Here is a 17,315-nt window from a genome sequence, read left to right as displayed (position 1 = left end):
GTGAGAGGATGTGTATGCTTTTACTCCTTAATTTTTTGATGACAGTAGAGGAATTTAAATACACACACAAATCTCAAAGACATTCATTACCAGAATAAAATCATTTTAAAAAGATAACATTTTGGCCTTATACCTTTAAGCATCTGGTAACGAAAACAACAACACTTGTCTCTAAAAGTCACTTTTGGCATAACTTCAAATATTGTAAGGACTTACCTAATACAAGGAAAACCCACCAGAGCCAGTACTGACCATCAAAGTAACCAGGGAAATAGGTTGAGAACTAAAAAAGAAAACAGAAATTATAACACTTGGTACTTTCTGGGCCCAATCCTGCTCCCACTGATGTCAATGGTAGCCAGACTGTGCCCTTTATGGCCTTGTCTACACTGGAGGCAGCATGTAAAATGTGTGTATCCACAAGCCACAGTGAAAAGCAGGCTGCATCCACACTGTAGTGTGAAGCCACACGGGACAGTGAAAGGCTCTGGCAGTGGGATACTACACTGCTTAAAATAGCAGTATAGGCAAGGGAGGCATCTCTTGGGAGCGTAGAAGGCCATACAAGGTATATACCTTAAGGTTCTGGTGTGTCTTTACTCTTCTTGCCTAAGCAGTGCCTCACCGTCTACACTGCTAAATTTATACCTGTGCTAAGGAAGCATGTGGTATGTGTACTCGACATATGGCCATAAGCACAGACATAGCCTTACTGTGAGATAAGCACAAGTTACAAATCCTAATTACTAAAAAGTAAGAGGTATACACTGATCTGATGGAATGGGGTAAGTGAAGTCTCTTAATGTATAGCTGTTCCTCACAAACCCCAAACTGCTCCGTGACCAAGGAGACATATACAAGAGACTGTTCAACACTCACCAATACTTCTCCTGAGATCAGCTAGTAGGGAGACACTGCTGAATGACAGCTCTTCCCATTCCCCCTCACCCCCCTGCTGCCTAACAGCCTCTGCCAATTTTGGAAGCGAAAGGCCAGGCTTGCAGTAGTAACCCCTGCTAACTACACTTCAAGGTTGGATGATGTAACAAAACAGCAGTGAAGCTGAAGTTAAGCTCTTGTGGGTATGAGGAATTCTCGGACTTGAAAATCTGTTACTGGGAAAACTGCTTCCTGTTAAATGAAAAGTGACCTTGGTGCTGATATAATTACAGAATCAAATTTCATTATGTTGTCAGTGGTAGATTATTAACTTGATTTTTCAGGTTTTTTTGAAGTTTAAATCAGAAGACGGATAAGTTAGAAAAACTAGATACTAAGGTTGAAATCAAATTCACAGTTAAGGCTGCCAGTCTCTCTCACTTCATTTCTTATCTCAGGAAATGGCACTTAGCTCTTCTGTATGAGACCCCTGTAGTACCTAAGCACTGTACAATGGAGACAGTTATCTCACTAGATGTCATATTTGCAGGATCTGAGTCCTGGCACAAAAGGATTAAGGATAAAGTGATGACCTTAACTCTGAATCCCTTTGCTTTTGGTCTTCAGAGCCATTTTTTTTATTGGTTTCCCTTGCACATCTGCCTGCAATTCTTCTAGTCACAGGCTGCACACACAACATGTTTGCTTGGACAGAAATTGGTTTGACATTTTCACAAAGATATAGCTTTATAATTTTTCATTCCTTTCCCCATTAAAAGCCTTTGCTTTCTTGACCGGCTTTATTTTCACAAAGAGGATTTTTTTTTACTTCAAGAATAAAACATCTGGGGTAGGTGGTACCTCTTTTAAACAAATATTGCTTAACTGACACCTACATATTACACAAGCTGCTTTACCTAATAAGAAAGAGATACTTATAAAAAATGTAGCACTCCTCTGGCACATTATTCTTATTTATTACAACAAGGACCATTACACCATACCAGAGCAGTGTCACGTTACCAGCTCTGTTCAACCTCTAGACAATCTGTCACAGCCCCCATTCCCAAAGCACACTCCTAGATGTGCCTCAGCAAGCGAGTTTACTGTGTCAGATGAGAATAAAGCAAGCAGAAAGGGTCATTTAAAAATTACACCTGAATCAAAACAGTCCCCAAGGAACTTTTGTGATGGTCAGGGAAACAAACAGGCCAATCTTCAAAAAAGAACTGCTGAAGGATTTAGGGCAAATTTCACTCTTGGCAAGAAGAGTCAGCACAAAGCCCTCTATGCCTTCCATTTAGCCCTACTGTGGGTTGCCTGAGGGGAGCAGCCATGCAGAGAGGCCTTATATCCCCTGTATGCTGAGGAGGTCAGCTCCACACTGCACTGAACAAGTCAGAGAGCAGAGGTCTTTGTGGAAGCTGAAATGTCAGACTGAGTGGTGCCAACAGTGCGTGTGGAGTGGCAGCAGCTACGCATGTGGGTTGGGGCACTAGCCACAGATGCACTGTACCCCTACACGTGGGGTGGGAAAGGACAGGATTCTTCCCCTTCCAAAAACCCCTGCTTAGTGCACAGTACAAAGCCCAATAACTCAGGTTTTTGCAGGTGCAAGTTTTGCCAGGCAAAAAAGCTATTTAATTATGAACTGAGATGAGCCACTTATTAAGTAATGTAGCAAATACACAGAGGCCTTATGTTTGTCTGGGCTCCCCCCCGTTTTGTTTTTTTTTTGCACTAACTTACCCTGACAATCAGGATCCACTTAATGAGAGACAGACCAAACCCCGAAATGGCCCCATATCGTCCTGCAGCTGAAGTGGTCAGACAGAAGGACAAGAAAAATCCAATCCAGTTGAAGAGAAAAGCCACTGAGAAAGCAAAGGGAAAGCAATAGGTCAAAATGGCTGGAACCTGAAGCTAGACAAATTCAGACTGGAGATAAGGTGTAAAAATTTAACAGTGCGATTAAACAAACTATTGGAACAATTTACAATTGGATTCTCAATCACTGACAATTTTTAAATCAATACTGGATGTTTTTCTAAAAGATCTGTTCTAGGAATTATTTTGGGGAAGTTGTATGGCATTTGCTATAGAGGAGCTCAGACTAGCTGCTCACAGTGGTCCTCTCTGGCCTTGGTATCTATGCATCTATTAAACACCTCTTCATATTTTTAGGCTGTCTTCTTCTCGTGTCCTTCCACCACAGATCACAGGTTTTTCCAGTGTTGGGCACATGTGTAGCCCTGCCAAGATCTTCCACAGTACATGGTTCCTCCAGGAGCCAGCAGAATGACAGATGTTCCATTGTTTGTGTTTCATCGCAGTCACATGTATGTGGGTCATTGGAATAGCCCCACTTCCACATACTGACTTTTGCCTGCCCACTCTTGTTTGGAGGTAATTTAAACTTCACACAAGTTGTTGCAAGTGAAATGAGTGTTTATCTTTTCCTGTTGGCTTCAGTCAGGGTTTCCCCCCAAATCTTTATGAACAGCAGACAAACTTAGATTTAATATCTGATCCTCTGTGCGTTCTGAGCCACGAAAGCCTGCATCCCCTTTTAACTCAGACTAAGAGAATGACTCATGACAATTTAGTTATATTATGTATGTGAAGAGCATGAAAGCACTGGAAATAAACGCCGAGACACTAGCCCTTTCCTAAAATACTGAGAGCTACTTCACTTTTAATGTTCATCCATTACCAACTAACTCAATTTTTAAGAGTTCAGAGTATGGGTTTGCCGCCCCCAACCAAGAGAACAGTCCCAGAAGTTTGACTGAACCAAATAAATAACTAGTTTTCATAAAGAGCAGAGATGTTTTAGGATCTCTCAATGGCATGGTCAGCAGCATACTACGTGAATGAACAGCCTTGGAACTCCTGATCATCAGTTCCCTTTATGCACCCTCCTTTTTGGGGCAGGGGGGAAAGAGGAGGGAGGACGAGAGAACATTCACCATACTTTAGCACCCTCTAGTGGTACATCATGGAGTGGCACTGATGTTTTGCAGGAGTTTCTACTGCTATTACCCTACAGCTAGAAATTTTGGTTTGCATGATGGGATATATATAAGGCAAGAGTTGGTTTAGTGAATGAAGAGGTGCATCTCCACAGTCTAGTCACTGCCTTGTGGAGGTGAACAGCTCTTCACAACATGTTATTAATGAGGTTTATAGGGAGAAACAGAAACAGATATTGAGGGATACACTTTAGTGGAAAAAAAAAAAGAAAAGAAAAGAAAAAGAAGGGGATGGGGTTTGTAATGAAACCCATGACTAACCTGGAGAGTTTGACACCTGCCTGACTAGTCGATCATTTCTAGAGGAGGAAGAGAAATTCTTCCTTTCCCAGAATTTCACACTGGCATATCTAGTTTTTCCAGCTATACACCACGTACATTAAGAGGTTAACTTATTCTTGTCTGTACTGAGGAAAAGCTCAAGGTTCTATTGGGTACTTACTGAAGAATGTTAGCATGAAGATGCCATCGTTTCCTATCCTCAGCTGGTCAGTATCATCAAAATCATCCCGTGCCACAAAGTCATCCTCCTAAAAGTGGAGAGAGAAGGGAATGGAGGGAGGTCAGGTTTAATGCAATCAAAGTCATACAGCAAGCCTGAGGTTATGAGCTTACACAAGATCTTACAGGAAAGGGCTATCAACTTGCAGAGATCACAAAGCTCACATTGCAAGGGTACAGAATATCTTTTCATTCCCTCCTTAAGGGCAACAACAACATTTCTGCATCTCCCTTTGTACCTGAACAATTGCTAAAGATGATATAAGACATGAAATACTGACTTGTCAGGTGAGATTCCCTCTTTTAGGTAGCCCCCCCCTTAGAAAAAAGAAAATAAGGATACTCCCAACACCGACCATACAATTTACCTCCCTATCTTTCTCTAACATTTTCCCTCATTGGGACAACATCATATGCAGTCTCAGTGGGACTCAGGCTCTTATGGGAGAAGAGCTACTAGCATTAGACAGCAGATGCTGGTAGCACTACTACCAAATGTTTGCTGTGATCAAGGAGCACGAGGGAGGAGGGCAGACCGCAATGGAGGAAGAGAAGGAAAATCTCTCCTGTCAGAGACAATGGATTTTATTATTCACAGACCAGAAGAGACAGTTCAAAAAGTGGTAGGCGTGATGAGGAAAGCCAAGTTACCTAACAAGGTAGGAAAGAAATCAAAATATGACCACCTACTTTTCAAGTTTTGTTCTTATTTGATCACTGGGTAGGATATGGTCTACCTGACAAAGGTATGAAATGAGCCCTGACCTCTGAAGCTTTACCAACTCTCATTTCATAACAATGAAGACACCTGAGCCTGAACGACAGAAACTCACTCGAAAATTGGGTGCTGAGAGATCTTCTGATGGGAGGTACTTCGGAAGTACAAATTAGTAAGTTGTAAGATAAAACAGTAAGGCTACACATGTAGCCTATATCAGCCTGCCAAATTAATCAGTACTGCATGCACTAGTGCTATTGACATGCCTTACATGCCGCCAGTGGACTAGACAAAACGTTTTTCAAAAAAATATTGTAGTACACAGAGAAAACCCCCCAATGAGAAAAAATAAATCAAGATTTTGATTAACAAAGTATTTAGGTTAATTCAGCTGTATAAATTCTACGAATGGACCTTTAGGGACATTCAGCACACAAAGTGAACTTACTCTTCCAGGAACCAAGGGAATGGTAGCTTCAGCCTTACTTCGCTCCGCTTCATCATAACTAGGGAGTGTTGTGGCCACATTATAAGAAGGGGGCTTGGGAAACCCTGACTCATCTTTGTAGTCAAAATATTCTGCAAAGAAAGAGTTTACATGAATTATAGGATATAATATTCCTCTGACACCTGGTATAAGCAGCTCTACAACCAGCAAAGAAAACAAAGTATGAAGAAGATCATGATTTTAAAATTACCATGTATTCTTTGGTGAAAGACTGTAATTTAAACTCACATGTATTGAACTATTATGCCATAATAGAGAAAACATTAAAGCAAATTTGAGACCTACAGTAGGATACTAACAGACTTCAGAAGGGGAAGGGAATTCACCCTAAATAAATTAGTATGACAGTCATCTTGACCTAGACAAGGAAAGTTGAAACCTTGTTAGAAACATACGCACGCTATGATACGATATACAGAGGTTCTTGAGCTTTTTAAGGACTGAAACATAGGAGCTCCACAGCAGATACAGAGTATGAACAAGACCACTTTATAGAGGGTGCACAAAGGCACCCTCCCAATCTAAAGCAACAGAGTCATGATGGGCTATTACCAGCAGGAGAGTCAGTTTGTGTGTGTGTGGGGGGGGGGGGTGAGAAAACCTGGATTTGTGCTGGAAATGGCCCAACTTGATTATCATACACATTGTAAGGAGAGTGATCACTTTAGATAAGCTATTACCAGCAGGAGAGTGGGGTGGGAGGAGGTATTGTTTCATGGTCTCTGTGTATATAATGTCTTCTGCAGTTTCCACAGTATGCATCCGATGAAGTGAGCTGTAGCTCACGAAAGCTTATGCTCAAATAAATTGGTTAGTCTCTAAGGTGCCACAAGTACTCCTTTTCTTTTTGCGAATACAGACTAACATGGCTGTTACTCTGAAAAGAGACAGGAACCATGCTGTGCCTCCCCTGATTTCAGTAAGAGACAGAAAGATATATTTTCAAGTTTCAAATGATTCTGATGAGTCAAAGAAGAATCCCCATAAGGCAGGGGTGGCCAACCTGAGCCTGAGAAGGAGCCAGAATTTACCAATCTATATTGCCAAAGAGCCACAGTAATATGTCAGCAGACCCCCATCCACTCCCCACTACCTCCCGCCTGCTGGCAGCCCCCACCAATCAGTGCCTACTTCCCCCCTCCCCCATCCCTGCAATCAACTGTTTCATGTGCGCAGGTGGCTATGGGAGAGAGGGCGGAGGAGAGAGGGCATGGCATGCTCAGGGGAAGGGGCGGAGTGGGAGCAGGGCTTGGGGCAGAGCAGGGGGTTGAGCAGTGAGCACCCCCCAGCACATTGGAAAGTTAGCATCTATAGCTCCAGCCCCAGAATCAGTGCCTAGGTAAGGAGCTGGATATTAACCTCTGAAGAGCCACATGCGGCTCAGGAGCCACAGGTTGGCCACCCCTGCCATAAGGTCTTTGCCCAAAGGTGGCCAGTTTGTCTGAAAAATATCCCAGTTTCCTTTCAGGGGAAAGAGAAAGGGAGTGGGACAAAGTCAAACGTACTAGTTCTGAACACCAGGCTCTCAGACCTGTTGACGAATTAGAATTTGCAGGGGAAGAGCCTGCTATCATTTACACGTAGAGCCCTGATAGCAGCATGTTTTACAGATTCCCTGTGGAGATATAAAAAAAAATTGTATGTTTCTAGGGTTGTGTGTGTATATACTTTACACACCTATTTTCTCCATTATGCAGAGAACCATATGATAAAACTATGCTGTGCCTTTTGCACATGGTAACATGGGCACCCCAGACCATATTGTGTGATCCGACAAGGCCAAGGCTCATCCAGACCCCATTCAGTAGCAAGACAGAATAGAATTCAAAACCCTCTACCCAGGGAGGCAAAGATCTTCAGAGGTATTTAGGCTCCTAGTGGACAGTGATTTTAATGGAAATTAGGAGCCTAAATACCTTTTGAGGATCTGGGCCAGAAGACTGGCTGGTAGCCAGTTTGCAAGGTCAGTGACCCTGGATGTTTCTCTCTTCAAAGTAAAGAGTTTCTGCCCAAGAAGACAGACTGAAAGGCACCCATTATCCCAGATTGTCCTACAGGCTGTATGAAAGGCAGACCTCTAATGAAGATAGCTGAATTTTTGTATTAAAAAATCATGGCAGGTCTAAAACTGAGATTTTATCCAAAAAGTGCCACATTTGGAATGGATTGTGATAAGGCTGTACACTAAATTCCATTTGGGTTTATGTCTAAGTTTTCAGGGTTTTTTTATTTGCAAATGACAACTTTACTGGTTAATTACCCTTAGCTATTTTTTGAATGTCTATTTACTCCTCTGAGCAGTATAAATTGGGACAGGGAGGGGAGGTTACCACAATGATGGGGCTATCATTTCTTTCCAGTACTATCTTTAATCTTCTCCTTTTCTCCCTCCCCGCTTGGTTTCCATATGCTGCCTTTACTGCATCTGATGTGTCTGATTCTCAAATGTGATTCTGACGTTTTATTAAGAAAATGTGGGTGGGGGAAATCAGGATCTAGATTATGACTAGCATGAATGTGACAGTTCCTCTGAAAAGTATTATTGGCTTTTAACACAGGTATGATCATGCAGAAAAGATAGCTTCCTCAGGGCCACTCTCCTTGGAAGGGTTAACCAGTCTCCATTCCACTTTTTACCAAGAAATTATCATGTCCATGATCATAATTATCTCTAAAATGAAAATGATATAATGAATGCCACTCCAAACCTTCACACAGTGCAGAATATGTAGTTTTGGTGCATACACATCACATCTGTATTGCATACACATCTATTTCCAGGTGCCAATTGAAGGTGCTGATTACAATCTAGAAAGTTGTAAATCATAGAATCACAGGACTGAAAGAGACCTCGAGAGGTCATCTAATCCAGTCCCCTGCACTCATGGCAGGACTAAGTATTATCTAGACCATCCCTGACTGGTGTTTGTTTAACCTGCTCTTTAAAATCTCCAATGATGGAGATTTCACAACCTCCCTAGGCAATTTATTCCAGTGCTTAACCCCCCTGACAGTTCGGAAGTTTTTCCTAATGTCCAACCTAAACCACCCTTGCTGCAATTTAAGCCCATTGCTTCTTGTCCTATCCTCAGCAGTTAAGGAGAACAATTTTTCTCCCTCCTCCTTGTAACAACCTTTTATGTACTTGAAAACTTATGTCCACTCTCGGTCTTCCTGGTTTGGGACTTGGCTACCTTAGAGACTGCCTTTACACCTATACCCAGGAGTGACAGCAGACCAAGTCCCAAGATGTGAACTCAAGGACTGGAGGAAGGGCATTCTCAGAGGCAAATCGTAGCTGTGGAAACTACTCCCTGAAGCAGGCACCAAAAGCTTGAATTTGTTAGAACAAAAGTGCAAGGTTCATGTTTTGGGGGCAACATTTTATCAAACGGGTCTGAACAAAGGCATTTTTTCTAACTTTTCTGATGCCACAGAACACATACAGGATAAGTTACTGAAAAAAAATATAAGCGTAGCCTCTTAACAGGTCTATTTCTACTGGATTTCTGCTCTAATTAGCAGAGAGTAAGAAGACTGCCATGTTATATCTGAGCTGAGCTCTCTTCCAAGCTTTCAGCTCCAGCTACTTTCTTTTCTATAGTTGCAGATGACGGGTAGTTAAAACACTAATGCATTCAAGCATTATTAATCTACAGTATCATAAAAGCATTTGTATATACTTTACAAGACAAAAATTCAGCATCATGACCAAGAAAGAAGCCCTGAAAAAGGACAGTAAAGTAACAGACACCAGTAAAGATACTATTAAAGATCACTGGAAGAAGCAAGATATTACTCAAATACCAGATCATTAGACACCACAAATCCTCACTGCACTACCATTTTCACCTTCTTCTGTATGCTAAGAGCTCTGTAGAAAGTAATCTAAGCACCATTTTATGGAGATGACATCAGCTGATTGCCACCAAGGCATGTTTTCTTTCAAACCACAAATAACCACAGTCTCTTTGGATCAGGTCCCATCCTTCCCAGTCTTAATAGCTGCTGCAGTATCAGACAGCAGTGAGCATATTATAGAAAAAGAAACAACTAAAGGTATGGGAAAGAAAACCAAGAGAAAAAACGTTTATTTCCTTGCTGCCAGTTTACCTGCATTCTCCCCAGAAATGCTGCTGTAAGGTGGAGGGGCATCGTTCACAGTGTGTTCAGTCTCTCCAGGCTCCTCCTCATTCTGCAACTGAACAGAATCATTTACGTTTTAATAGGGCTGAAGAAAACAGACAAATAAATCGGACTCCCCCATAACACAGAGAATTACACAATCATGGTGTCCTGGTCAAAATCCAAATGGGTTAGTTACATTCTGGCTACCTAAATTACCCCTGCACTTTCAGGTGCATTTGGCAGTCTCTTCTTATCTTAAACAGTTGTACAGAAATGCAGTGCACTGTTAAACACTTGCCACATTTCACCCCAGAGGTAGCCAAAGTAATCCCATTGGTAGATTTTAATCAAATGTGCCAGTTGTGATAAGTCTGTGTGCTAAGTTATATTTCTACATTTCAGGTTCCAGATTGCTACAGAGCATCCATGTGTATTTATTGTTGTACCTTTCTACTTCCTCAGCACTAATTTAAAAAGCTATCGGGTCACACTAATTGTGAGAAGACCAAATTGCATTTGTTTTCATAAGAAGAGGAAATGGTAGGAGACATTCAGTCAAAATCTCCATTACCATCTGTGGCTTTGCTAAGAAAACTGGTGCTCAGCTGAGTTATGCAAAATAAACTGTTTATCAGTCAGTCATGCTGTGGATAAGAGGGATCCAGGGGTGAGATTTGTAACTGTACACTCTGTTTTGGATTAATATATACACACACATAAACAGGCATACAGCTTTTCGTATATACAGTTATGTGGCTTGTATTATGTAGGGTTTGAAAACATTCTTTGATCATAAAAGCTGGCAATACTGGATTAGGCATGTCCAAAGAAGAGTGTATCAGCTATCATCTAGCTACTTCATTCTTTCTATTGCACATCACTGAATCAACAACACACACACACACACACACACACACACTTGCATAACAAACAGACTCTCGGATTTAGAAAGATTTCTTGGGACTGAACCACTTTCCTACATCTGAACAGATTTTTTTTTTAAAATCATAATTAAATGACAGTAACACTGCAAATGGCAATTCCTTTATTAATATCTTCCTTTCATGCATAATAATGCTAATATCCTTGAAGTTGAGACATTTTTCTTCCTGTTCTCTACTGAGACACTCATGACCTCTTTTCACTATAGTATCTGACTGCCTCCCAAGTATTTAAAAACAAAATTCTCTCTCTCTTCCTCTTCAGTCTGCAGAAGTAACAGCTCTATTATTTTTATGGTCAGGTTTCTGTTTTATTTGCACATATATGAAGTCCTTGAAGGTCTTGTTTTACATGAGCTTGGTCTGTGTCTTGTGTTCAGTATTTATTTTTTGCTGTACATACAGTCAACAGCTAAGGGTCAAAGTGCATCCATACTGCTTCTGAAAGTCAACCTCAAAAACTTTAAGGACCACATATTCAAGTAATGTATGTGTGCATTGCAAACATTTGTGTCTAAGTTACTTGAAAATCAGGCCCTAGAAGTTTGCTAGAAAATATTTGGGGATCAGATTTAAAAAAAAAGTTAAATGGACAATCGCATGCCTAATTCAGTTGTAAAATTATCATGATTGCATACACAACAGGTAATTGTGCATGCAAATAGTTAATTAGGTACAATATAAAGCCTCCCTAAATTCCTCAAATCTTCATTCTGGAGATGAATTACTAACTCCACAAGCCTCCAAAAATTGCCATTATTCTGACACAGTGGCTTTCAACCTTTCTATAACAAGTCTCCCTTTTCCATACGAGGATCCCCCCCACATCCACTGAGGTCACCCTCCCCTTCTAGCTAGGATACCACTCATTTACCAATATGGGCACACTGGTAGCAACTTTGGCCATGTCTACATTTACTAGATCAGCACCTGCTGCAATCAGTGCAGTGGTGTCGATCTAGCAGGTCTAGTGAAGACGCATTAAGTCGATGGGAGAACACTCTCCCATCAACTCCGGTACTCCAGCTCCCTGAGAAGAGTAAGGTAAGTCGGCAGGAGACCGTCCCCCGTCAACACAGAGTGGTGTAGACACTGTGGTAAATCGATCTAAGCTAATTGAAGTAGTGTAACTTAGGTCGATTTATCGCGGCAGTGTAGACCAGCCCTTTCAGGTGGAGAACTCCTGGTCTGACATGAGGTTGAATCACTTCCCTAAAGTGGGGAATTAGTCAAGGTCCAAAATCTGACCTTTATTAAAAGTAAAGAACATCTCTCCCACCCCCAACTGTTCCTGGCCACAAGAGGGAAGAATTAGAAAATATAAAATTTAAAACACTCCTCCCAGAAGAATTTGAACCCACAAAACGTGTCAACTTCTCGCTATTCTTCCACTGCAGGCAGGCAGTAAGTACACTGCTGGTAAGTAACCCTATTCCTCCACAGGATATACTAAGGCAATAAAGGCAGGTGGGTAAGAGCACAGGTACCTTTCCTGATTGCTGCAATTCTGTTAGCCTCCCACAGCATAAGCAGATTAACATGATAGCAGCAAGTGCTACTGTAACAATACAACCTTATTTCCAATCCATTTTATAATCAGTGATATGTCACCTAACTTGGCATGTGCACTCACAAATATCCGGTCTGCAAGTACACACTGGGTATTTGCAAGGTAGGGGGGTGGGTGTGTGTGTAACTGTGACAGCCTGACACTAATTAATAAAGCCTCTCTACCTTCTTGTAACATAGGTACAAGGTACAAACCCAGTTTAGTAAGGCCAGATCTATGCTTAAAACTTTTGCCTGTATAGAAATGTCAGAAGTGTGAATGTTAATAACATTTTTTATACCAGCAAAAGTCTTAGTGTAGACACAGGTATACCAGCAAAAGAGCGCTTTATACAGTAGGAGGGGTTTGCCAGTATAGCTATAACTAAACTAGCACATCTTTTCTAGCGTAGAATATGTGTTAGATTGCAAGATCTTCAGGGCAGGGACCATCTTTTTGTTATGAATTTGTCTAGTACGTAGCACAAGGGGGCCGTGATCCCCAACTACAGCCCCTAAGCACTTCCATAATACTACTGCTACTACTAATAATAATAATAGGTTTTACATTTAACAGATGGGAAAACAAAACAAGCAGAGAAAAGGGACTTGCCCAAAGTCACCAAGTAAGGCACTGTCAGAGTAAAAATAAATAAATAATAAAACAGAACCCAGAACAGTCTCCTGCTCTAACTACTACACCATACTCCCCTCCTCCCCCAATCTAAGCTTAAACATATAACCTAAAAAAAGCTTTTAGATAAAAGGTACTAACTTCATCGCCATGCCCAGCTCATTAAATACTATTTTATCAGTCCAAATGCCAAGTAGGTAGGATAAGGTGAAGTAATCTGGGGACAAGGAATGATGCAGGTAGTTTGGTCATTAGGGAAAAATATTCTCAATTTGAAGAACAATTGTATTCTGAAAGAAGGCATCTGAGTTATCGCTGCGATATTGAAGAACAGGTTGGAGAAAACACAGCAAGTAATCTAGGGAACAATCCTGTAAAATGCAAAGGTTCAGACCCAATGACTCTTCTGTCTTCCCCGTCTATGAAGCATTGGCCCAATTTTAATCCCTGAAAGTTACACGTGAAAATGAAAACCTAAAATGTTACCCAAGAAAAATACAGCTATGTAGTCTGCTGAGAAATAAGCTTGCATAAAAATTCATGACATTAACAGCGAATGAGGTAAGGGTCTGGCACACTAGATGTTCTGTTATTACTCTCTGAGTAGCATCACCCGCTATCTTAACAGTGGAAGGAAGTGTCCAGCTAAGCCTCTCTAATGTTTATAAGTAAAAAGAAGGTGGGTGGGGGGAAATTAGAGACTTGAGAGATGTAATCCCAAGGGGAGGGAAAGTGAAAGTGCTGGCTAAATGACATTGTCAAGGTTCCTTCCCCACTCTGAACTCTAGGGTATAGGAGTGGGGACCTGCATGAAAGACCCCCTAAGCTTATTCTTACAAGCTTAGGTTAAAAACTTCCCCAAGGTACAAACTTTGCCTTGTCCTTGAACAGTATGCTGCCACCACCAAGCATGTTAAACAAAGAACAGGGAAAGAGACCACTTAGAGACGTCTTCCCCCAAAATATCCCCCCAAGTCCTACACCCCCTTTCTTGGGGAAGGCTTGATAATAATCCTCACCAATTGGTACAGGTGAACACAAACCCAAACCCTTGGATCTTAAGAACAATGAAAAATCAATCAGGTTCTTAAAAGAAGAATTTTAATGAAAGAAAAGATAAAAGAATCACCTCTGTAAAATCAGGATGGTAAATACCTTACAGGGTAATCAGATTCAAAACATAGAGCATCCCTCTAGGCAAAACCTTAAGTTACAAAAAGACACAAGAACAGGAATATACATTCCCTCCAACACAGCTTATTTTACCAGCCATTTAACAAAAGAAAATCTAACGCATTTTCTAGCTAGATTACTTAATAACTTAACAGGAGTTGGAAAGCTTGCATTTCTGATCTGTTCCCGGCAAAAGCATCACACAGACAGACAGAACCCTTTGTTCCCCCCACCCCTCTCCAGATTTGAAAGCATCTTGTCCCCTCATTGGTCATTTTGGGTCAGGTGCCAGCGAAGTTACCTCAGCTTCTTAACCCTTTACAGGTGAAAGGGTTTTGCCTCTGGCCAGGAGGGATTTTATAGCACTGTATACAGAAAGGTGGTTACCCTTCCCTTTATATTTATGACAGACATAATATTACAAGATATGATAAAGAAGAAAATGCACAAGTGACGTAAGGGGGCAGAAAAATATTCTGACAATTAAGAAGAGTTTAGAAGATTCCAAGGCCTGCAACATTCTAAATAATTATATGAAACAGATTTTCCTTCTAATGAACATGATACACAGACATGCCTTGCAGCCTTTTTAATGTTTCCAGGCATCTAAAATTCAACTAAGTGCTCATTAACAAAACAATAAGGGTTCATGTGGCAGGAAGAATGAATCATCAGGCCTCAAGTGGCCCAACATTGCCATGACAGCACTAGTCTTGCATTTTCCATGTAAGATGATGCAGGGACCTAGTACACACAATTAAAAATGCTTTATTACCCGCTCTTTCAAGAGATATTTTCCCCCTTCAGGCTACTAAAAAACTGCTCACAACAGGAGAATTCTGATGTAAGCACAATTTGAGTTAAGTCAGAAGGGGGCTTTTTCATGCACTGATCTAGGCCAAGAGTTACTTTCCCTTTGATTCACTGAAGTCTTTTACTTTAAGAACATTCTTTTTTGTTGGGTTTTAAAGAAAAAAAACGTTGAATTAAAATGTTAGTAGACAGAGCATTAGTTTAAAAAAAAATCAGCTAAGTATTTTCTCCTCAATTACTTAGATATTGGAGCAGTAACATGTGCTGTGGCTACAGTATGTGATGAGGTCCTGGAATATTCCATTCCCAATGAAGCCATGAGCTCACTGTAGGCCATGGGCAAGGCACTCACCCTCTGTGCCTCAGTTTCTCCTTGTGTAAGAGGTGTATAACAATATTTACATATTTCTCAGTGCTGGTCTGAACTTTAACCTTTGCAAAATGCTTTGAGAACTTTGGCTGAATATTTTTCTACTGAAGTGCAGAGTTTTCATTTAATAACTAAAATATGTTTATTTTAGCAATCTTTCAAAACATACTGTTACATGGACTTCAGATACAGTATCATTTCTGAAATGTCTTTTGATTAAACTCCATGTCTAAGTTATCCACAGATCTCACACACCAATTCCAAACAAGTGTTTAAAAATCCATACCCTGGGTACTGAATAGCATATTGAGATAATGTGTTGTATAGAGACTCAGGAGTAAAATCTGCAGTTGACATACTACTCAACAGCACTGCAAGACAGCTTTTCTAATTTTTTCAAAAGTAATCAGATTTCCTACCAAGTTCTAACTCTTAAAAAGCCATAGTCAGAAAACAAGATGCTTTAGAAGAACATCAGCATGTGATAACTCGGGCTTTCAAAACTGAATCTAAGAAAAACTAAATTAAATTAGAAGATTATTGCAAATGGAATGGAAAAAGACAAAATGAAATCCATTCTCCATGCTTTTCTGAACTATTCCAAGTGCAATCCTACAGAATGGAACAGGTGCGGAAATGTTTGAGTAGAATGTCCACAGTCACAAAGCAAATGGTAATCAAACAGAATAGCCTCCAAGAAAACTTTTGATTTTTTTCTTGTATAAATCATTCTACAAAACCGTGATTTATTACCAGCAGAAATAAATTAATGCAGATCAGCCTCTGATATTACTGCCCTGACAATACGGCAGTGTGCAGCAAAACAAGCTCTAAATAAAACTCCATGCCCAAGTGTTCCTGGGGAAAAAAAAAAAAAAATCAAACTAATGGTCTCAAGATTGGTCAGGCCAAATCAAGTACTCAAGATCATCCCTACAACAAGATTTGGGGGAGGGAGGCAAAAAATAAGGAAACAGTTTCTAGCTTCCAAGAGGTATTTCGAAACAAAAGAGAAGTTATAAAATATGCCTTGATTGTGTCCATTTTAACAAGTTCACGATCAAATTAGTTCATCCACCATTTTTAGTGAGTGAATTTTAAATTACATTTGATTTTAATTTGACATCTTGTAGATATTAAGCCAATACCTGTTTCAGTACTGCTAAACATTAATTAGACCTCTGTGCCTGGAAAGAACAGATGAGCTCTGCAGTCTTGGGCCACAATCCTACAAACACTTATGCACATGCTTAACTTTACTACTGTGACAGGGACTGACTACTCATGGTAGTGAAGTTAGGTGTGAGCATAAGTGTTTGGAGGATTGAGGCTTTAGCAAAAAGATGACAAAGAAGTTTAATTATTTTTTCGAACTCAAACATTCTTGTTTTTAAAGTTCCTTAATATAAAGTTTCCAACCTTTAAAAAATCCAATATCATTTAAATATCATTTAAAACATGCAACAAAGATGACTACTTTAGCATTTATCCAATACTTTAGTTGTTATCAGTGGTCTTCTATGATTCTTTTCAGAGTAGCAGCTGTGTTAGTCTGTATTCGCAAAAAGAAAAGGAGTACTTGTGGCACCTTAGCAACTAACCAATTTATTTGAGCATAAGCTTTCGTTTTATGCAACCGATGAAGTGAGCTGTAGCTCACGAAAGCTTATGCTCAAATAAATTGGTTAGTCTCTAAGGTGCCACAAGTACTCCTTTTCTTTCTATGATTCTGTTTGTTCCATTAAAATTTAATCAATCAGTTTTTGGAGGGTTAAATCACTAAGAAACCTTTTAATAAAAAGGATTCACAGACTAGAAAAATTACCATTGCCACTAGTTCACAACTGTATACACACATTCAAAGGAAACTCTGATAAGTACTTAGCAACACCTGTGTTACTGGGCGGAATCTACACTGAATATGTATTTCAGTTACTGAAATACATGCTGATAACTTCTGGTGTGCTCAAGCAGAATTGCTGAACAGTCCCATAGTGACAACATACAAGAAGCTCTAACTGCAGATAACTTTCATCTAATCTCACATCTCATGCTGTTTCTATGGTAGTG

The 17,315-nt window shown here is 40.3% G+C and overlaps 1 protein-coding gene across 1 annotated transcript in view; it reads right to left on the bottom strand.

Annotated features, from left to right (window-relative positions):
* NDFIP1 (Nedd4 family interacting protein 1) overlaps window positions 1-17,315 on the bottom strand; it is a 33,165-nt gene that overhangs the window by 7,486 nt on the left and 8,364 nt on the right. Inside the window, exons 2-6 of the mRNA XM_074960508.1 lie at window positions 9,752-9,839; window positions 5,579-5,709; window positions 4,354-4,441; window positions 2,629-2,753; window positions 217-283 (exon numbers count right to left, since the gene is read on the bottom strand). Of these exons, the coding sequence (XP_074816609.1) occupies window positions 217-283; window positions 2,629-2,753; window positions 4,354-4,441; window positions 5,579-5,709; window positions 9,752-9,839 (499 nt within the window). The remainder of the gene's footprint in view (window positions 1-216; window positions 284-2,628; window positions 2,754-4,353; window positions 4,442-5,578; window positions 5,710-9,751; window positions 9,840-17,315) is intronic.

This window comes from Natator depressus, chromosome 8 (assembly GCF_965152275.1).
Source record: "Natator depressus isolate rNatDep1 chromosome 8, rNatDep2.hap1, whole genome shotgun sequence".
Lineage (NCBI taxonomy): Eukaryota > Metazoa > Chordata > Testudines > Cheloniidae > Natator > Natator depressus.
Note: the sequence above shows the minus strand (reverse complement) of the source record. Positions and strands in the feature narration are given on the sequence as shown.